Source organism: Amphibalanus amphitrite, unplaced genomic scaffold (genome assembly GCF_019059575.1).
Source record: "Amphibalanus amphitrite isolate SeventyFive unplaced genomic scaffold, NRLGWU_Aamphi_draft 000717F_arrow, whole genome shotgun sequence".
Classification (NCBI taxonomy): domain Eukaryota; kingdom Metazoa; phylum Arthropoda; class Thecostraca; order Balanomorpha; family Balanidae; genus Amphibalanus; species Amphibalanus amphitrite.
The window spans coordinates 119669-142597 of record NW_024882211.1 but is presented as its reverse complement, the minus strand read 5'-3'; the positions used below and the strand labels follow the sequence as shown (position 1 = coordinate 142597).

The following is a 22929-nucleotide window of genomic DNA, read 5'->3' as shown; positions in this document are numbered from 1 at the left end:
TACGACCGGGTCGACCACCGTCTTCTGAGGGCGCGTCTTGCAGAGTTGGGAATCCCGGCCTGCTACAACACCTGGGTGTGGGCATTTCTTCGAGACCGGAGGGCCTGTGTCGAAGTCAACGGCACGAAGAGTGGCGAGCGCGTGTACAGGGCGGGCCTGCCGCAAGGCAGTGTCCTCTCTCCGACCCTGTTTCTGTTATGGTCGGCGCCGCTCGTAGCAACGCTCAAGACCCTGCCCGGCACAACCCCATTCATGTTCGCCGATGACACCTCGACGCTCTGCGCCGGCAACTCCATCGCCGTGGCCCGGGACCGGGCGCAGCTGGCGGCCAACACGCTCGTGAAGTGGGCCCGCCGGAGTAAGATGGAGGTCGCGGGTCAGAAGACGCAGCTGCTCGTCCTCTCCCAGAACCCCCGAGACGCCGTCGACTGTCACATCCACGTGGCGGGTCAACTGGTGGAAGGGGGACCTGAGCTGAAACTTCTGGGAGTGACGCTAGACAGGACGCTGAGCTTCGGCCCGCACTGCAGAAGTCTCCGTCGGCGCGTCCGGCCCCGAGCGGCCCAACTCCGACGTCTCACCGGCCGCAGCTGGGGGTTGCAAGAACAGCAGCTGCGCGCCGTCGCAAACGGCTACGTGCGCGGCGCGATAGAGCACGCGGCTGCTGCCTGGCTGCCGGCAGTGTCCAAGTCCAACATCGAGATCCTGGAGCGGGAGATGCGCGCCGTGGCGAGGATCGTCACGGGCTGCATACACTCCGCACCACACCACGGTGTGACGGCCGAGGCTGGCATGCTGCCTGTCGCGGCACGACGTACTGCGCTAGCGGCGCGTATGTTCGCGAAGGCTGCCGCGCTCCCGCCAGAGGACCCCCTCCGAGCGGTCGCCATGGCTGACCCCCCTCAGCGCCTCAAGCTGGTCACGGGGTGGCGCCAAGTAGGCCGGGAGGCCCTGCGGGAGCTACGGGTCGAGCTGCCGGTTGAGGCCCTACTACCAGAGCGACCGCCACCGTGGACGCCCACCGGCAAGATCACCTTCAACCTGAGCATTGGCGCGCTGCCCGCCGGTGCGGCGAGGTCCACGAAGAGAGACGCAGCGCTCCATCACCTGGCGTCCATGACGCAGTGCGCGACGTGGGCGTGGACCGACGGCTCGTCGAGCGGCGGGATCCTCCGCGGGGGGGCTGGCGCCCTCATCGTCGGAGCTGACGACAGCCGCACCGAGCTCCGTGTCCCAGCGGGCACACTCTGCTCCAGCTTTCGAGCGGAGATGGTCGCCCTGCAGGTGACGCTGGACCACATCCTGGAACACCAGCGGGACGCACCAGAACCAGTCGTTATATGTACCGACTCGCTGTCGGCGATAGCGGCGCTGAGAGAGGGTCCGTCGGCACAGCGCTCGGCCAGAGGCGCTGCCATATGGAAGCAGCTACTGGAGCTCACCGCCGGAGACCGAACGGTCACCCTCCAGTGGGTTCCATCCCACTGCGGGATCCCAGAGAACGAGTCCGCCGACGCCCTGGCAAACGAGGCTGCGACGCTGGCACAAGAAGACGTCATGCTCGACGTAGACACCATCTACCGAGCGGCAGTCCGCACCGCCAGAGACCGCGCCGCAAGGGACAGGCCGACATACCCGGACCCCGACCGCAAAGCCGCAACGGGGTGGTACAGAGAGCTTATGGGTGCAAGATGGCCACCACCTCTCACCAACATGGACAGGACGACAGCAGTAGACGTCCACCAGATCCGCACTGGGCGCTGGAGCGGCTCGGCGCAGTTTCTCCATTCCATCGGACGAAACCCATCTGCGGACTGCCCACAGTGCAGGAACCTCGACTGCCCTGCAGCTCGTTACCCGCTGTGCGGCGAGCAAGCCGACACACCTCGACACATCCTGCTGACCTGCCCGGGACTGATGGGGGTTCGCCTCAGAATCCCGGCGGTCGGCAACATACTGCCGACGGTGGAGGAGGTCAGGCGCGGCGACACGGTGGCGGCCCTGGTGGCCGCCTTCAGGGCCCTCCAGAGCTGAAGCTACACCGCGGCTCTGCCGCGGATGGAGGGAAAACCAACAACAACAACAGGTAGCGGCGTGCGGGCAAAAGGCGCGGGCACACCTCCATGTGGCCGTGCGGACAGTGCGCGGTCGGCGTCGCATAGTGGGCGGCATCGGGCTGTCCCGGGCCGTCGAAGCCGCACAGGTTGTCGGCGCATGTGGGCGCGCGCGGTCACCACGGCCAGCTGCTCACCGCCAGCACAGACTGCGCAGCGTCGCCGCTCCGCCGGCCAGAACACGCAGACAACCCTTCTTGCAGTCGCACAACACGTCGCCAAACTCATTCACCTGCTCCACCATGTTGTTGATGTCACCGAGTCGTTCGAGTTGTGGCTCGTGCCGTCGAGCATGACCTGCCCGATCGGACACGGGTCAGCGGCTTCTGCTCCAGCGAAGTCTTCATCCTAGTGACGTCTTGCTGATCTCCACAAAGGCTGAGCAGATGGCCTTACCCACAGAGACGGCCGACGTCCTCGCCAGCGACCGCTTGGTTGTGCAGACCTGCCAGAAAAAGAAAAGCTGTTTGGTTATCTCAAACGATTTTTTTCTTTAATGCAGTGGAACAAAACGGAAAATATGTCATACAACAGGAACTAAAAAAAAGATGCAGCCTAGGTCGTCTAAGAAATGGGTGCAACATTGATAAAATTCTTCATTGAATGAATTCTGCAAATGCTTTTGATAAAATATGTGGTGATTATAAGGAGACCACTTTACTATAAAATTGCTCAGGATTCCCTATCTGGACCTGTCAAAAAATCCTGACTGCACACCAACAATGAGCATTAAATCCAAAACCTCTACCAGGTACCTAGGGATAATTAAATTCTGATTCAGGAAAATATTTCACATCATACAAATAAAAACCTTTACTATATTGAAACTGAAAATGAGATGCTGATCCAGTGACCTAAGGGTCTCAAAGTATAATAATGAATTAATTGATTATAAATTTGGTGGTGACTGCCGACTGGCGTCTGGCGGCCTAGACCTTGAGGCTTGAAAGTGGCCTTCCTTTTCCGTTGACTCCGATCCTCCAGATGGAAATGATATAAAGGATCATTTTTATCTTATTTCATATGAGCGAGCCAGTCAGCAAAGTGGCTATCCTGTTTCAGCATTCACCCACACAATAGTTGACTGTCAGTCTGTCATGCTGTCAGTGTTGTGAAGTAATGAAGGAGTTGAGTTTTGTTGATTATAAATTGTGATGTTATGTAAAGGACTGGAAATGAATGTGAAAACTATGGAAACATATTGGCAGAGTATCGTCACTTACTATCAGGACATATGGATAGAGAATACATTCAAATTAATAAGAAATGCCAAATATCAAGGTACTCAATCACTGATAGCAGTGGACTATCATATGTTTTAATGTCATTTATATGAAAGTTAAGACTGAAACTACCTTTTACCTCATCATAACTAATGAAAAATTGTGTGAAGAAAACATTCACAGCCTCTTTGAAGCACTTAGACCACTAAAAAACAAAAATTTTCACGTAAATATGTTGTGTCTCCTTCCTTCAAAACATCATATCGGATGGCGCCACTTTCGTCGACAGTTACTTATCTGCACGCAAATCGAGGAAAACGTGAATTGATTGACGTTTACGTGTTTCCAAATTTAAAATCACAGCATATTCAAACTTTTCAGTGTACCTTTTTACATCTAAGTACAACTAAAACGATAAAAACTTACCCTCAACACAAGGACGACGACAACCACGCGACCGGAGACGTCGCGACGAAATAAACAAACGGCGCCGCCAAATGAAAATTAATACATACTTTACGGTGCGTTCACTGGAGATTAACCGTGCGTTAATTCGAAGGTAGCCGTGCACCAATTTAAATTGGTGCACGCGCGTGCAGTGATGACTTTCTCGACTGAAGTTTTTCGGAAGGGTCATTGACTTTATTCTTAGATTTCCCATAAAGGGCCCTTTTTAGTGGCATGGACTAGGTTTAATTTTCATTTAAATTCGCACCGTTAAGCATGTATTAATTAGTTTAACACATGGTTTCCGTGCATAAATGGTTTTAACGCACTCGTGGATGGAATGGAGCACTTGTGCGTTAATGCACTCGTTTCACTCGTGCATTAACACACTCGTGCTCCAATCCATCCACGTCGTGCGTTAAAACCATTTACACACTGGAAACCATGTGTTAATATACAATATTCTCCGATATGGGTAATGTGAAATTGAATCGCAATCATTTTGGGTAGTATGAAAAATGCTCTTTCCAACAGAACCCTAGTAAAAAACGTGACTGGACAAAAAATAACTTTTATTTCGACATAAATATTGGCCTGTTTTTAAGTCATCCTGGTATGCCGTACGATTTCGACCTATAAATTGGTGTTCCCCCAATCATTGAAGCTTGAGCAGTGAAAAATATGAAAGCCTAATCTGTTTTGCATCACTAGTGATTCTCCTAGGGTGTTGCCATTTCTCCCTAGGTGTTGCGAGTTGCTTTTGCAAAACGTGTTCCTGAAACGGCTCAATTTTTTGAGCCCTCAGCATTACGCCTATGGGAGCCTCTGACGTCACACGCTCAATATTTTGAGCGCTCAATAATTTGAGCTTTTCCCCCTTGTGCGTGGGACTGAGTTGGGTCGGCAGTAGCTGTAACAGCTCCCACCTGGGGCTGGCGCGGTAACCGACGGGACAGTTGGGTCGGCACGTGTAGCTGCCTTCGGTGTTGACGCACGTTGTCGCCACCGTGCAGTTGCCGACACCCTCGGCGCACTCATCAATGTCTGTGAAACCAGGCCAATCACGGAGAGGTTAGGGCCAGTTTCCGGGGAGGGGGCAACCAAACCCCAAAATGACACCACATAAAATACATCGTACACACTGCACACATAGGTAAAGGCATTCCAAATTATCCATATAAACAGCTGTGGGTACTATCAGCCTTTTGTCATAAAACGATAAAAGCGCATGATTCAAACGCGAAGTCAAGGAGCACACACTCACACGGCACAAACAAGCAACACATCCTCTTGAGCCTTAACCCATGCGTACATACATACCGTAAAACTACTTCTACCGAGGGCTACAGAGGTGGCAGCGTAAAGCCCTCAGAGGTCGAGACCAAGCGCCCGGAGGCTCGCATGGGGTCCTCAAAGGCCGCTTTGGGGACTTTAAAGGGTGAGATGTGGGCCGTGAGGCCCCAAGAAGCCAGTGTACACTGTACACTAGGGGTACCCCCTACTGTACAGTACAGTCATCTAAGGCCAGCGCGGGGCCGTCAAGTCCAGCGTGGGGTCCTCCTGTCCTCAAAGACCAGCGGCGTGGTCGTGGGGTAGAGGCCAGATTGAGGCCCTTCAAGGACAATGTAGACACTCTTAGGCCAGCGTGGAGCCATGTTTGGTCAACGTGGGGCCCTGTGACCAGCGTTGGGCACTCTTAGGCCGGCATAGGGCCCTCTGTCCTCTGACTTCTGAGGCTGGTGCCGGGCACTGAGAATCCAAATTTTGTCATTATCATGATGCATAATATGTGGACCCGCGCATCGACGGGGCCGGATATCCGCCTCTCCCTGGGGGTTTTCCCATATTAACCCGTGCACCGACGGGGGGGGGGCGGTTATCCGCCCCCTGAGCTTTTTCGTAAATAGCGGGAAAACCGCGTCGCTAGCGCCGCAAAATTTAGTACGACTATTCTCTAATTAATTTTACACATGGTATGCAAGTTTGAACCTCCTAACTCTTAAGGTCAGGTCACCAGGTCACTTCAAATGACCCAACCTCAAGTCACTTTTTTGCAACTTTGTCACCGTGTCAGAGCTACAGTAGGGGAGAGTGGGGCACATTCGTGCATGGGGCACATTCGTTTTCAGCAGTTTATGGGAACACGAGTGACTGCACGAGCTCAAGGTAAATTATGGAAATTTGTCTATCATTGCCGCCCTTCGTTCACCGTAGAAGACAACACTGTACCTGCTGTCATGCTTGATAAAAACGCAAATTTGTAATATTCGTGAGCTTTCCAAACTTTTCTCATATCATCCATTTTCGTGATCCTGACTCGGAAATGTGGTTCAGCTTTTCAAAATTGGGGGCGAAGGTGCTCACTCTATTCACGGAACTGCTGCAAACTTGTTTGTTGACAAAGTGTCATTTTTTTCAACAAGAAATTTTGAAATATATTACAAATAACGTTGTGGGGCAGGTTCGTGTAGGTACGCACTGCCTAGGGCACATTCGTGCATATTTTTTTTAGTTTTTGCTATTTATGACTTTATCTATAGTAGGTTTCACTAGTGACGCTCGCCTGACTCAGTCTCGGCTGCTTGCGACGTCGCGACGAGTAATTCACGCGAACTTGGCGAGGTCACGGAGGCCGGCAGTTGGCACATTCTTGTTGGCCAGCCCATTCTTTCTACATATGTTGTGCAATGCATTCTTGTCGAAAGGAATCAAGTGAAATGACCCCCTGCCAATTTCCTTTGGTAAATTTCTGGTAATGCCCGGTAATTTCTAGAACTTTGCAGGGTGCACGGAAGTGCCCCACCCCTTGCACGAATGTGCCCCATAGGTGGGGCAGTTTCGTGCAAACGTTCAGAGTTATTAAAAGTCATTTTTTCTAATAGAAGCAATAATTTTAGAGGATAACTTTTAAAGAGGAAAAATATCTGCAATAGTTCCTTTCCATACCACAATCAACAATTTTGCCGTTGCACTAACCAAAGAACAGATATATGGATTTATCCATTTTTTCAAATCAACTCCCTGTTTCTACCTCTAAAACACGTCGGAATGGCCCCATATACCATACATGACTTCATATACGATCAGCGTTCACTACCTTGAGGTCTGTTTTGCTGTTGGCCAGCTGTAAGGTCATGTGACGTCATCAAAAGTCACCGAAAGTTTTTTTGCCAATAACTCCTTACAGGAAGACGATACAGTCGCGCGGATGGTCTGATTGTGTTCAGCTCGTCAAGGCGCATCGAATGATATACATGATGACCTCGAGGTCACGTGACCTGAGGTCAACCTTTGACCTTGACCTTTCGAGGTCAACATATATATGATTCGATGCGGATTGACAAGAGGATCACGATGATGCCCTTAGTTTGTTCCCGGCTTGGCTTATTCGAAAGCATTCGAGGAAAACTCCATATCTAGCGCCGCCATTTTGACTTTTTTTACCCCTGTGACGTCATATTTGACCTGACCTGAAAATTACCTTTGTAAAAATTGTAGACCTTGTCCGTGCGTATCTCATGCCGTTTACCGCTTGCCGCTATCTTGCTTCGTTCTCGAGATCTCAGGGGAGGGGGGGGGCGGTCATCCGCCCCCGTCGGTTATAAGTCCGCGCAGACCCCCATCGGTGCGCGTATTTACAAATTGCAACCGAGCTCCGCCGTAGGGTATTTTATTTCCGCCGTAGTGTATTTCACGTAGGGCATTTTCCACCAGACATCTGCCTGAACTTAGGGTATTACAATTTGTCGGCGACGTTCAAAATGATGCACTTTTTTGCAGCATAGGTTGTCGCATGTGTACATTTTTGCCATTTACGTTGTGCTTTTTTAACCCCCGCCAGTATAGGGGGAGTGGTTGAACGGACCCCTCGGTTTTTCGCGAATAACTCGAGTAAAAAGCGTCCGATCGCGACGAAACTTGCAATACCCTCGAATTTATCAATTTTATACCTACCTTCAAAATTTCATGACCCTGACCCAAATGAATTTTGACCTGTGACCTGTTTCTCGTGACCATGTTTGGTCCGAATCGCGATTCGGCGTATGTCTGCTCGCATTAGCCGTGTGTTTGCAGTCTTTTCGTGGTTTCAGGCAAGATTCGTGATGGCAAGATTCAGGTTTCGTGAGGCAAGATTCAGGCAAACATGTGATATACTGCTGGTGCCATGCATTAAGGTGGGTGTCAAGGTCACCTGAGTGTCAGGTCGGGTCATTGACCTTTGATGACCTCGGTTCACTTTTTCGATTTTTATATGTTTCTTGGCTAGGTTTTTTTTTTTTGCTGAATTCGAATTTAGCAACCATTTGAACATTTATGACGTAGAGTTGGTCCCTTCGTAACATGTTTCGAAGCTGCCAGAGAAACAAAACTAGCGGTTTGCTCCACCAACTTTTGCTGATTTGTAGGACTTAGTTGCTTAGCAAACCAATCATGTTCGCATTGAGGAACTTTGAAATGTCTGTAGTAATGCAAAATATTATTTTTGTTATTAAAGGAATTGATTCAGTGTTGCACTTTATCTAACTTAACAACCGGACATTGAAGGTTTGACGAATTTTTGCCCCACGAACTTCCCTGGAAAATCCCCACCCTTGGCTATGAGACATATGGGACAAGAACATAAAACAAGATAGACAAAAAACAAAGCAAAATTAACTAATTACCTAATGAAACTCAGGATGGAGCAAAAGCATAGGTAGGTTAGGTACCTATGTCAAATTAGAATGAAACATTTAAATCAACCTGACCTAGCCTGACCTGACCCTAACCACCTTACTTCGCCTAACAACTTAATTCAACCTAACCTGTAGCCTGTAGGTTATTATTACCTAAGATATCTTCCATTAAATAGTAGAATTCTTCCATTGTCTTGCTGCAGAACAGGGTTACTTTCAGTCTCTTGGGAACACGATTTGCCGGTCTTAGGTCGAAAAACACTTCAAGAAGCGGCAATAGACAATGAAATTTCCAATCAGATAGCATCTCGGATTTTTATGTTTCTTGCATAGAATTTTCATAAATAACCGTTAAAATGGCCAATTTCGTCAAATTCAGAATTTTTGCCATTGGATCTAATGTAAAACATGGTTTCTTTCAGTCTCTTGGGAACACGATTTGCGTACCTCAGATTGAAAAACACTTCAAAAGGCGCAGATAGTAGACGAGTTAATCTACTAGATAGCATCTCGCTTTTTTCGTATCTAGCCATGTTTCTTCATAAACCCTTTTCAAATATAGTCAATTTAACATTAAAGTCTATGGATTTAGTAGAATTTTCATATCCGACTAAGTTTGGGCTACCATCTCTGTTGACCGTGGGCCGGGCGGACCCTACCACCCATAGGGGGAGGTGTTTCGGCCCCCCTAAGATCTCGAAAATTCTCCGGCCGATTTTCAAAATTCAAACGGCGATCGATAGCCCCACCGGGGAACTACCTTGTGACCAAATTTCATTGACCTAGATCAAACCGATGACGTCACAGGTCAGGTCAAAGGTCGGATTTTCATCGTTCACAGACATTTCAAGAAATGTGTTGTGAAATCGAGTAAATTGGTAAGTTATCCCGCGCCGGGCCGGGGGGTGTTTGAACACCCCCCCCCCCTGTGGTTTTTCGCAGATATCTCAAAAACGGCGGCGCGGAGCGCCGCCGTTTTTGGCGCACCTGTTCATGCATCTTTTCCGCACATGTTGTGAAAATTTCAGACCCAGGTCACTTTAGGTCAGGTCACCAGGTCACGCTAAGTGACCTCACCTCAGAAAAAATAAGAATGCTCGTCATAGCTGCACCGATTGATCGATTTCCTTGAAACTTTCAGCGATTGATTAGAGCAACATTATCTATAAAATGTATATCTCGGAATTTTGATATCGGTGACCTAAGGTCAGGTCAATTTTGCGACCTGCCCATTATAAGTCAATGGGAGAAAATTGAAAACCACCTGTTTTGCACGAACGCTATTCTAGACACTCTCAAACATCGAGATACAGGTAAAATGGACACACTGAACCGGAAAATGGCAACTGTGACCCCTCGTTATGTGCCCCGAGGTCATCTCAGGTCACGAACAGAATCTAACAGTTTTTCGCTAATAACTTCTAAAAGAGACGTGCTAGAACGCTGAAAACGCCTTAGATGTGTTCGGCTCGACGTTGCGGATCGACTGATATGCAACATGACCTTTTCCGGTCAGGTCATGACCTTGACCTGAGGTCAAATTTTCAAGTTGACCTTTCAAGGTCAAATTATAGTTCATCCGACGCGTCTCGACGAGAGGAACACGATGGTGGCAAAAGTAATGTCGTGGCTCTTTTGAGTCAAAAGTTATTGCCGAAAAAACGTTTTTCGTAAAAACGGCTATTTTTGGAGTTTTTGCCCTCTGGAGGCTAAACCGTTGACCTGAGGTCAAATCTGAGAACATTACTCAGAAAGGTCTGTAAAAGGGCTATCGAATGCGCTTTTCCGCGGCGCTGTAGCTCTATCGGTTCCCTTGATAGCCGTTGGCAGTTTCCAAAATGTTGAAATAGTGGGCATTTGACCTTTGGTGACCTCTGGTGACCTGACCTTTGACCTGACCCCAAAAATGACTGAAGTGTTTTCGTCCTTATTTTGGACGTTCTTTCGATTGCCGCTTACCGCGTGTCGCTACGTGGCCCAGGAGCTGAGTTAGAAGGGGGGGGTGTTCAGACACCCCCCCCCGGCCCGGCGCGGAATCTCAGAGCACCGGCCCGGCGCGGGTTATTGAAAAATATCGATGGTACATTGTTCGTCAAACACATACTTTGCTATCTGAGGCCACTGATACCAGGTCAGGTCACAGAGGTCAGGTCACTGGGGGTCACAATATGAAAGTGTCATGTGATACATGTTTTATGGTCCATTTTACATGATAAATGCGATTATTTGGGTCAGGCAGCCTTTGGGTCCAGCTTAGGTAACGTTTCGGTCAAGGTCAGGTCAAAGTCAGGTCAAATTAGGTCAAATTTCAAAGTTGATATTTTTACATAAAATGGGTATCGATTCGATGCAGCTTGTCACGGGGAGTCTAATGGTGGTCTTTGTTTTGACCTATATGGTGTAGAATTGCCAAAAACTGAGTTTGAAAGTTTAACGTCATCATTTTTGAACAGTTTTTTTCGCTATAACTTGGCCAAAAAACGAGAAATTGATCTGAAATTTGGTATGTAAATAGAAGACGGTGGGTACTATGACATATATTCCGTTTTTTTTCGAAACTCAAAATGTTTTTAAAATTTTTTGGCTTATGTAAAAAAAAAGATTTTTGACTTTTGGGGTCAAAACTCTAAAATTTTACAAATCCGAGATGACAGTTTTGTACCCCTGTCAATTTTACACCTTTTATGTCCTGATCATTTTTCTGTATCTTCAAAGCTGTAGGCCTGGCAGCTCTTCTCGCGAAGGTCTTTTTTCGGTCGAAAATGGCAGAATATGACGTCATGCTGACGTCATTTGTGGCCAACCTATCATAGCCTCTGGAAAAACTTTTGGTCACAATGTGTTAAATTGATACCCGAAGTAGTCCTGAAAGTTTGATGGCGATATCTCCAGCCGTTTAAGAGATATCGACCGAAAAGGACAGGGAGGGACGTTTCGCCCCCCCCCCCCTACGGGGCGCGGGTTAGGGAGCCCTCTGGGTTGAAGCTCCCGTCGGTGACCTCCGTGATGGTGCCCGGATGGGCGGCGGATCGTGCCATTGGCGTCAAATTTTCGGAACCTGCTAAGAATTGAATGGCGGATCTACCTTTTTAGGCTCAAGTTCGAATAAGTCAAGTTCAAATTCGAATAAGTCAACTTCATATTGGAAGATGTCAAATACAAAATCGGATACCTCAAGCTCAAATTGAGATATGCCAACATCAAATTGGAAGAAGTCAAATGCAATTTCGTCTTACTCAAGATCAAATTCGAATGCGCCAAATTCAAATTAGAATAAGGCAGCTTCAAATTCGTCTTGTATTAGTAGTATTTGTTTACTTGTCATCCTTATCACTATAAATAATTTCTTTGTCACCGAATGCATTGCATTTCCATTCACAATGCAAATATGCTTTGATGATGGACGAATGGAAACAGGAAACAGATCATGGAGGCAGCCCCCGGCGTGTCACCGCCGCAGGCGGACACGGACCGAGCTGGATGTACCGCAGCGCAGCCTACAGAGCCGGCTGACGCCCACGGAGCTTCGCCGTCGCCGACGGGAAGCCTTCCAACGCGGACCAGCCATGGAAACGAAGCCGCTGGTGACGCCGTGTTGCCGCCGCCGGCGGACACGGGCCAACCCGGGGCCACTGCGGTGCAGCCTGCAGGCCCGGATGCAGCGGCTGTAGCTTACGGAGCCTCGCCGCCGCCGGCGGGAGGCCTACAAACGCTGAGCACGGGCCGAGGTGCAGCTGCCGGCCCCGCCGTGTCACCGCCGCCGGCGGACACTGGCCAGATTGGGTGCAGCGCAGCGCAGTCTACCAGGCCGGCTGCCGCCTACGGAGCCTCGCCGCCGCCGGCGGGAGGCCTACCCACGCGGACCAGGGACGGAGGTACAGCCGCCGGCTACGCCGTGTCGCCGCTGCCGGGGGACACCAGCCAAGCCGACTGTTGTGCGGCACAGCCCACCGAGCTGAGTGAAACTACTGACGTCTACGGAGCCTCGCCGCCGCCGGCGGGAGGCATGCCAACTCGAAGCACGGATGGAGGCCCAGCCGCCAGCACCGCCGAGTCGCCGCCGCCGGCGAGCACCGGCCAAGCCGGCTGTAGTCATGCGGCGCAGCCTACCGAGCTGGCTGACGCCCACGGAGCCTCGCCGCCGCTGGCGGGAGGCCTGCCAGTACGGAGTGGGGACGGAGACCCGCCCGAACAAACGGTAGCGGCTCACGCCGCCGCGCTCCTCCGTACGCTGCAGGGATGCGTGTCCGCCGGTGACAAGTCCGACCGGCGCGGTGACACGAACCTCGGTAACACCACCCTCCACTCGGTCGAGGTGGTGGATGACCTGCTCGGTCCGACCGTCGATGACGAGGTGTGGGAGGACGTTGATGACCCGCTTCACGCAGCTGCCGTCGCAGCTATGCACGCTGAGCGGGATACGGAGTGCGACGCGCGTCTGCCGCCGCTCGTGGACCCGAGTCTAGGGGTGACCAGAGCCGCCGCTGACCGCGACCCGTGGCCGCCACCGACACCGGAGCGACGCCTGCCGCGGACCTCTCCGTGCGACGGTGGGCGCGTCCGCTGCAAGAAGCGCCCGAGACGCCGCCGAAGAGAGCGCAGGCGCCGCCGTCTGCACCGCGTTGCGGTGGCCTTGTGCGCCCGGACCCCGGAGGGTCTGCTGTGGCGCCTTGGGGTGAAGACGATGTGATCGTCTTGGGGGGGGAGGTGTTGTGTTATGGTCCAAACCCCGCACGGCTGCTGGCCGCGCCTGCGCGCGCCCCTGCCGCCGCCACCGCTGGCCGCCCCGGCTCCGTGCCTGTGAGCGCCTCTGCCGCCGCCAGCTGACTGTGCGCGCCGAGCGGCATGACTGGCGCGGGTGACTAACCGCGGCGCTCGCCATACTTGTTTTTCTTCTTGGACACTCTTTCGGCCTGAACGTATCGCAGTACAATAAATCGCGTTTTCCATTGATTGTGTGCTCTTTCACTCGAAACGAACCAAAACATAACAATTTTGACCTTGACCTTGACCTCAAACTTTAAATTAAGTACATGTTGTTAGTTGTTCGTGATGAGATCTTTCGATTGGCGTTTGATTTTTCCAAATCGGACCATTAGTTCGGGAGATAACAGGGGGGTAAAATTTACCTCCCCCCAGCCCCGCGCGTTCGGCTGGAGACCCCAGCCCCGCGCGGGTTAAAAACTCACATTGGGCGGATAGGGTTTCTCAGGTATTGACTCCAAAACAACGTATTCGGCTCCCGAATACATCCAAGTGATCCGCCTCGTTCCTGGTTAAGCTCTAATTTGATCAAGTGACTAATAAGGGGCGAAAAAGCGACAAAAGGCATGAATTTCCCTATGGCGGCGGGCTGCCGGGACGCCGCGCGGCGCACCGGCTATTTCCACTTTTGACACACCATGCAATTAAACAGACTCTTTCTTTTCCTTTCCAGACTCTTTCCATGCAATTAAGACAGACCAGGCTCAAACAGACTCTTTCCCCGTTCAGGAAATAGCATGCGAGAGCATGGTTCATGGTAGAGCACTTCACGGATAGGCTTTTTAGGATCCGGCCCGGCCCATATCCGGCAAGTCATATCCAGATCCGCCCATTATCCGCCTTTCTTTGAATATCAGAATCCGGCCCACCCATGTCCCGTATTGCAGCCAAACTTCCAAAAAATATCCGTAATAATCCGTTTCACCAATAACTGGTTTCACCCAAAACTGGACTAACAAATTCAATCTAAGGGACTAGACAGCCATACATCTCACAGACCATCATGGTTCCAAAAACCATGCTTATAAACCTAAAACCACATGAAATTCACCACATTGGTAAACTAGGTATCAATTTTTAACTTCAATGTTGAATGTTAAAATTTTGATCCGTTTTGATCCGGGTTCAACCTTCAATTCCCAAATCCGGCCCGCCCATATCCGTTCTTTTTTAACAAATTTAGAATCCAATCCTATCCGGTCCGCGGATTTATCCGTGGATAACGGATTTATCCGGCCCATGAAGTGCTCTAGTTCATGGTTCATGGTATTTTTGGCTTACGGGCCACCACGCCTATTCAAATACATTATAATTCTTTCGCTTGCGGGAGGTGCGTGGGATTGATGCGAGCGTGCTTCCATGCATTTGAATAGGCTCTCGCGTGCTGTTGAGGGCGACTAGAGTGCTGGACACTGTAAAGGCGCCATCGGCGCACAATATGATCGTGGAAAGCGCCTGCTAGATTTGGGAGGGGCTAAAGCCCAGTGTGCCCCTCCCCTTGGCTGCGCCCCTGAGTCCTTTGTCTAGCGATTTCTCGAAGTATGTATCGCGTCCGTAGGGGCCTTGGGAGCTGCCGGTGACCACAGGGGTCTTATAAGGCCCCTGATGACTCGGGACCCGTAGGCCGTACGGCCTACGGATCCTGAGTCATGTGGACCATATCACCACAGGGCACCGCATCTTTTTCGAGATAAATGACCGTTCTGAAGCGTGTCGCATTTTCCTGAGCATGATCTGGCGTTTACATAATATTAAAGGGACCCTCCCACCTTCAAAAAAGTTAATGAATTGGCATGACAGTGATGTCCCTTGGTTCAGAAAGAGCGAAAACGAATATCTACCAAATTTCACCGAAAAATATTCACTGGTTTTCAAGATATTAGGCTTTTACTTTTGTTTACTTTTTGGGATCTCCCCTGTTACTAGCGACTTTATTTGGAAGCAATAATTTGGCAGCCTTAAAGTGCGGCAGGCGTTGCGCGCAAAGCAGCGTATACCACCACGTGTTAACGATGGTTTTAGTCTAAGATTTAAAAATCGTTAGATCTCCGCTGACGTCACAAATTCTAAGGGGGCATTCCAATGCATTAGCCCCTTAGAATCCGAAAACTGCAAGTTTGAAATTCCATATCTTCGAATCAAAGCATTTTTCGATGTTGTGAGTGCCCAAACCGGTATTTGCAGGCTATGGCCACCAATTTGGCTATCTAAACTCAAAACTAATGTTAAGGTGGGAGTGTCCCTTTAAGCGCCTGACGGCCCCTCTCCTGTCTGCGGCTGACAGCTTACTGACAAGCCACCTGGCGATCGCCAACTCAACCCTAATTACGACGTTGTCCGCTAGGTGGCGGGGTCATACAATCCCAGGCAGGACAAGGGATTCTCATAATTATTTTGCTATCATATTTCCCCCCTTTTAAAGTCATTTAAAAGCGCTATTGCACAAGTAATTTTTCGATTAGCAGCGATACCAGCCGCCGCATCAGGGTCCGGATGGAGCCAGGGAGCGTATGCCCCGGTGACGTCACCGTAGTGTTGCAGATTTGTAACATTAGCGAGCCCGGACGATCTTACCTAACTTATACGGCCTTGCTCGCGTGCGATTTCCTGACTGCGGAAAGAGTCTGTTTAGGCATAAGCCCTTGTCCTTTTGTATCCAATACCGTATACCGCCTGTTGGTAGCATGCTCCATTTTAGAGATATTAATGGGGGAGCCGTTATCCAACCCCGTCTGTGCGAAGTTGGCCCGGACCAACGTCGGTGCGCGGACATAGCCTAACATTGCGAGCCATTGCCTGTCCTAGAGTGTGAATATAGCATTATTCTTCAGAGAGAAGTGCAAATAAAAGTTAATGATGCAAGAAAGGCGGCTAAATTACATCGTCCTTACGCCTCTTACATTAGATAGTTGTAACGAAAAAACAACTTTTTCATAATAGCTCAAAATCTACGCGTCGTGGTCTCATGAGCACAAGGTGGCTAGCAAGGTGGCAAAACAAATGCAGTGAGTGCGTAAGGCAGCAAATAACGGCAGCGCCGCGGTTCAGCCGGGAAGGCTGGTGGTCCCTCCTGCTCCACTGGGCCGTCACTGGGCCGTCACTGGGACCGTCAATGGGCCGTCACTGGGCCGTCACTGGACCTTCACTGGGCCGTCACTGGGCCGTCACTGGGCCGTCACTGGGCCGTCACTGGACCTTCACTGGGCCCGTCACTGGGCCGTCACTGGGCCGTCACTGGGCCGTCACTGGACCTTCACTGGGCCGTCACTGGGCCGTCACTGGGCCGTCACTGGACCTTCACTGGGCCCGTCACTGGGCCGTCACTGGGCCGTCACTGGGCCTTCACTGGGCCGTCACTGGGACCCTGGGACTGGGAGAGCCGACGGCGGCGGATATTACAGATGCAAGTGATTTTACATGTGTTGTAGGAAGCGTACTTTGGATTGTCTTTTCAACTGAGATTATGCTATTTTAATTTGGCTAATGGCTGTTGGGAAGAACAAGGTGTGATGACATCATTCCAAAAACAGACCCGCACAACCTCCCCGACAGACCTGCGCAGCCTCCCCCACATACCAGTGAGGCCTCCCCACAGACCAGTGAGGTCTCCCACAGACCAGTGAGGCGTGACCTCCCACAGACCAGGGCGGCCTCCCACTGACCGGTGAGGCGTGACCTCCCACAGACCAGAGAGGCCTCCCACAGACCTGCACAGCCTCCCCGCAGACCAGAGAGGCCTCTCACAGACCTGCACAGCCTCCCCATCCCCACAGACCAGTGAGGCCTCCCACAGGCCTGCTCAGCCTCCCCACAGACCAGTGAGGCCTCCCACAGACCTGCACAGCCTCCCCACAGACCAGAGAGGCCTCCCACATACCAGTTCAGCCTCCCCCACAGACCAGCGAGGCCTCCCACAGGCCTGCTCAGCCTCCCCACAGACCAGCGAGGCCTCCCACAGACCAGCGAGGCCTCCCACAGACCAGCGAGGCCTCCCACAGACCAGCGAGGCCTCCCACAGACCAGTGAAGTCTCCCACAGACCAGCAAGGCCTCCCACAGACCAGCGAGGCCTCCACAGACCAGTGAGGCCTCCCACAGACCAGCGAGGCCTCCCACAGACCTGCGCAGCCTCCGCGGGCCGGGGAGAAGCGGTAGCCGAGCTCGCAGCGGACGATACAGTTGAATCCGCCGTCGGTGTTCTGGCACAGCTGGCCCTGGTCGCGAGTGCAGTTGTCCAGACGCTCGGCGCACTCGTCGATGTCTGTCCGTCGTTACGGGGGCGTCAACAGGCGGCACAACCATGGCAGGGCACATGGCGGTTGTGAACACCTATAAGCGGCTCTCGCGGGTTTAAACGGTAGGTTTTGCTTTTTTACATTTCCAGCTTTATCTCAGAAACTATAACGATATACGATGAAGCCATTTTAGAGGATCATAGCAGGCATGCATACGAATAAATCGATCGCATCCTCAACCCTTTAACCCGGCAGTTGCTGGGGTATTTCGTCACCCACCGTTTGCTGGGGGGGGGGGGGGCGTTAAACGCCCCCAGCCGATAACTCGAGAACCAATAGGCGCAGCGAAACGCACGAGGCGGCAAACGAAATAACGCGACGAGACGCTTCAGATAAGTACTTTAAAGTTGAATTTTGAGGTCACAGGTCAGGTCAAGGTCAGGTCAAACACCTCAAAGCGGGCTTTCAGTAGCATGGACTTCAGGACTTCGCAATGGGCCTAAAACAAAATGTGGCAACAGAAGCTCCTAAAAATTGTTATCATGTACGCCTGTCAACAAAAAGAGCATAATCTTGTCGTAAATTTCGTGTGCCGTGTTGTCATGTGTGTTTCTACCATAGCTTTGAGAAGTGATCAAGATGATCCGAAACTCAGCTTTTACAAACGAATACCTACACAGCGATCGATCGACTCCGAAGTGTGGCTTTTGATAATTATCAATGCGAATTTAGTGCATGCATTCAAAAAAGTGTGCCAAAATGTGAGCCTTATTAATAAATAAATGCAATTTAAGTGCTATTTTAATAGCGTAACGGTTTCTGTGACCGGATTAACTAGTGTGATATTTCTCTTTTCATGCTGAATTTGTTATCTGTGTTGATGTAAGCGTTATCAGCGTTTTGTGTGCGTGAGGGGGCGCAGGCATGTTATTGTTAGATGGTCTCAGCGGGCGGTGGGTTGGCCCGGCGGCAGCGGCAGCGGCAGCCAGCCCAGCTCGTTGGAAGCCGTTAGTCCCCGTACCCTAGCCGCCACAGCGTCCCAGTGAGCGGAAAAAGCGTCCCAGTGAGCGGAAAAAAGCGTCCCAGTGAGCGGAAACGGCGTCCCAGTGAGCGGAAACAGCGTCCCAGTGAGCGGAAACAGCGTCCCAGTGCCCCGCGGACACACCGGACTCAGCGTACCAAGGGAAACAACCTTCTAATGAACAGAGTGTCCTTGCAAAAACAGCGTTCCAGTGGAATGGGCGTCCCAGCGTCCCAGTGCAGCGGCCGGCAGCGGTCGAGCAGGCAGTGCTTTGCTCTGGGTCGGGGTTTACCCTCGCAGTCGACGCCGTAGAGGAGGCTGGGCCGGTAGCCGGGCGGACAGCGCGCTGGCGGCCGGCACCTGAAGCTGCCCATCTGGTTGATGCACTCGTCTCCCAGCGGGCAGTTGTCCAGGCCCTCGGCGCACTCGTCCACATCTCGCGGGGTTCAGGGGCGACCGTCAGTGCCCGCCCGCTGTAGGACTCTCCACACGCAAGCGCCCGCGCGCGCGCACGCACGCACGCACGCACACACACACACTTTGGGTTTAGGCTCACTGAGGAGTATACGAGACACTCAATACAGTGTACGTTACCAGTAAAACGCCTTTTGGGGCGACCAACGGAGCGAGCGAGAGGGTGGGCCTTGTATGTGCGAAATTGCGAGGGGTACCTCCAACTATCTTGTAAATGTGCACTGCACCCTACTAACCGGTCCCTGGCGATGTGCCAAATTTGAGCGCAATCGGCCTAGCCGTTCTCGAGATCTGGAAACGGCACCCTGCACGTGCGCGCGTGCATGATAGGTCCCAATTGACTTTTTGCACGGCACCCTGCCAAACGGTCCCTAACCATGTACCAAAATTCAGCGCAATCGGTTCAGCCGTTCTCGAGATCTGGAATCGACCCCTGCACGTGCGCACGTGCAGCAGCACCCCAACTGTGGCACACGGATATGCACTGCCTAGTGGGTGCCTACCTACATGCCAACTTTCAGCGCAATCGGCCCAGTAGTTACCGAGATATTGCAATTGTTACAAAACTGACACCTCTTCGTTTTGCAAGTGTCACGTGCATAAGGAGCCAACCACATGCATCGGGAATAGTCCAATACCTACTTGGTAGAAGGAATGAAGCTACCCTACAAAAATTACCGCATGTAAATCGGTCAAGTGGTTGCTGAGATACATAAGCCTCGCAAAAGCGTCCGCACGGCCGGCCGGCCGCTCATACTCAGAAATTTCCGTTAAAGGGACCCTCCCAGTTCCCACCTTCAAAAAAGTTAATGAATTGGCATGAAAGTGATGTCGCTCGGTTCACAAAGAGCGGAAACGAATATCTACCAAATTTAATCGAAAAATATTCGCCGGTTCTCAAGATATAAGACTTTAAACTTTGTTTACTTTTTGGGATCTCCGCTGTTCCTAGCGACTTTGTTTGAAGGTGCGGCACTTGTTGCACGCAAAGTAGCATATACCACCGCGTGCTACCAAATGTTTTAGTAAAAGATTTAAAATCGTTAGATCTGCGCTGACGTCACACATTCAGAGGGGGCATTCTAATGCATTAGCCCTTCTGAGTCTGAATCTAAGTGTTGCAACTTTGAAATTAGGTATTTTCGGTTTGAGGCATTTCTCGATCTTGTGAGTGCTCAAACCGGTAAGTGCAAGCTAGGAACCCCATTTTGGCTGTCTCAACTGAAAACCAATGTTAAAGGAAATAGTTCACTTTCCTGAAATTAGGATTTTGCTATGGATTTATGATTTTTTATGCTCAAAATGATCAGAAAATAAAATAAAACCTTTCTGTAAAAACAATTATTTTCCATATTTTATTATAGGAAGAACTATATTCTATGTAGAATGATGTTTTGACGCGGAAGCTTATTACGCGTTGACCAATCACTTTGCGTAGTTCAAACCTACGCAGTACGCATGCTGCATTGGCTGTAAGCAGCATGCTGATTGGCTGACGATGACGTGACTGCATTCCTTTCTAAGACACCACCAGACACCACATTCCTGCCTTAGACACTCTTTTTGGAACGGGAAATTGAATATTTTTGCTTAGGGTGATCGTTGGGCCGTAAAAGCTTATGATTTGTGCTAGTCTCAGCGCAAGCTACAAGACTGCTATTTCAGTTCAAAACCCCATGCTAAAAGTGAACCATTTCCTTTAACCCGCGACCCGCTGGGGGGGGGGGGCAGAATCTGACCCCCTCCCGTTTTTCGCTAATAACTTCTAAACGCCTTACGCCAGCGACGTCAAACTTTCAGTACCTTATCATACATCAATTTGACATGTTCTCTGAAAATTTGAGCGAAATCCGTCGGAATTTTTTTGAGAAATTGACGTTTTAATGACGTCATGTTTGCAATTTTCGCCTAAAAAACGGCAAAGTTTCAAACGCCGCTAACATCTTCATTTTTTAAAGAAATCAAGACATAACAAAAAAGGTTATACGTGATTCTACATTGTCTATCAAATGGCTATCTCGGTATTTTGAAAATTTTGGATTTTGGCCCAATTTTTTTCTTAAAAAAACTGAATTTTTTGGGAAAATAATTAAAAAATCCAAAATTTTGAGTGTATCGAAAAAACCGGAATATATGTCAGAGAAGTGGTCCATGTGCACCTACATACCAATTTTTAGAAGAATCGGTTAAAAAATGTGGGAGTTATTCAAAATTTTATGACGTCACGACACACATTTTTTTTTAAATAAAATGATTTGTTTGGAAGTTCTAGACCTCGTCCGGAAACAAAAATAGCACCATTCGATTTGCCGTGAAAAACTGCATCAGATAGACACCTTTTTAGGCCTTAACAATCAACTTCAAAATTTGACCTCACTTGACCTGACCTTGACCTGACCTCGACCTGAAATTCATCCAAAGGTGGTCCATATCACTTATTGAGTGTGCCTATTGAATTCTATGAGTAAAATGACCCATAAAACATGTGTCGCACATGCCCTTTTCTATATTTTGTTTTTGGTGACCTGACCTGACCTGACCTTGACCTTGACCTTTGAATGACATTGTGTGCAACGAATATTGTCTTGGTAGTCTAAGAACACGTTTTGGGCAATCAGTCTCAGTCCATTCTTCGGCAACTACGGTGCAAGGCCGATACTGTAGAAACTTGCATTTTGTACCCTTGACCTGACCTTGACCTGACCTCTGACCTACTTAAGCAAAAAAAATTGGGCTCTGAAGGATCCGCCTTGTTGAAAGCTTTCGATTGCCGTTTTCCGCGTCTTTCTACGACCATCGGTTCGGAAGTTAGACAGATGGGGGGGGGGCAGAATCTGCCCCCCCCCCCCCACAGCAGGGCGCGTATGGCTGAATAGCCCAGCGGGGCGCGGGTTAAGGTGGGATGGACACTTAAATCTAAGAAAGAGTACGTTCGCTTCGCTCGCTCCGTAACAAAGTGTCTGATGCTAGCATCTGCGGATTATTTTCAATTGTTAGATACCGTGTGTCTGGCGCTAGTTACTGATATTATTCATTCAGATTGTGATGTAAATGAGAGGTATGAGCTTAAAATATTCAACTAAAGATATTTAATGTAGCGTTTTGATGATGATCTGTCTAATTTTGGTGTTTTCACAATTTTAAAGGGATTATGAGTTCTTTTCTAAATTTCGGAGTTATTCAGTGAAACGTATTAAGAAAGGTGGCTGAAGCCCCAACCAAAAGTCATTCGTCTCTAAATCGCCTAATTTTTAAATGACAGCCCTCCCTCCAAAGTTCGATCCGTCTGCCAGCCGCTACTTTTGACGGTCTACACAAAAAACATCCCTATAAGCCGATTGGCTTAACACTAGCTAGAGAATTGTCCACCGCTATATTAATGTGAGGTTTTACCAATTTCAACAGATGGCTTTGACTGACGATTTTTAAATACGGAATGATCCAGGGGTAGACAGCAAAAGATAAACTTGGGGCTGCAGGGAACACAAAACATGTAAGCTACATTCCAAGTTTAATTGTAGCCTCGCAAATCATCATCATCATCATCATCAGTAACTTACTATTTGAACAGGATCCATCTGTCTGTCTGTTTGTCCGCACATCGTGTAGTGGGTTCAATTCCACTCGCCTACAGGGCAGACGGTACGGCGCAGGGGGCTGAAATTTGCACACCTTATAGGTGACAGAGCGGGTCAGCGCCTTTTCTAGGTTCCGACTCGCTGGGGTGCACGGTTCGCGCGTGGGGCGCGCTGGAAGAACGCCGATGAAATTTTGATCGGTTTGAGAGCCGGGGTCGACAAACTTTGTGAGCTAGATGCATGGCGATCGGTGGCGGGTGCCTCGCATTGGCGGATGGGCAAGTTTTTAATTTGAATAAAAAGTGACGAGGGAATGTGTTGATTTTCGTTCAATGGGAACAGTTTGTGATGGAATTCACAAATGCACCGCGTTTGCTGCAAGGCGTCACATTGGTCAC

The 22929-nt window shown here is 50.1% G+C and overlaps 1 protein-coding gene across 1 annotated transcript in view; it reads right to left on the bottom strand.

Moving 5' to 3' along the window:
- The window catches only part of LOC122365134 (fibrillin-1-like), a 248808-nt gene that overhangs the window by 125730 nt on the left and 100149 nt on the right, over positions 1-22929 (bottom strand). Inside the window, exons 10-12 of the mRNA XM_043336109.1 lie at positions 18772-18915; positions 17344-17484; positions 4711-4828 (exon numbers count right to left, since the gene is read on the bottom strand). Of these exons, the coding sequence (XP_043192044.1) occupies positions 4711-4828; positions 17344-17484; positions 18772-18915 (403 nt within the window). The remainder of the gene's footprint in view (positions 1-4710; positions 4829-17343; positions 17485-18771; positions 18916-22929) is intronic.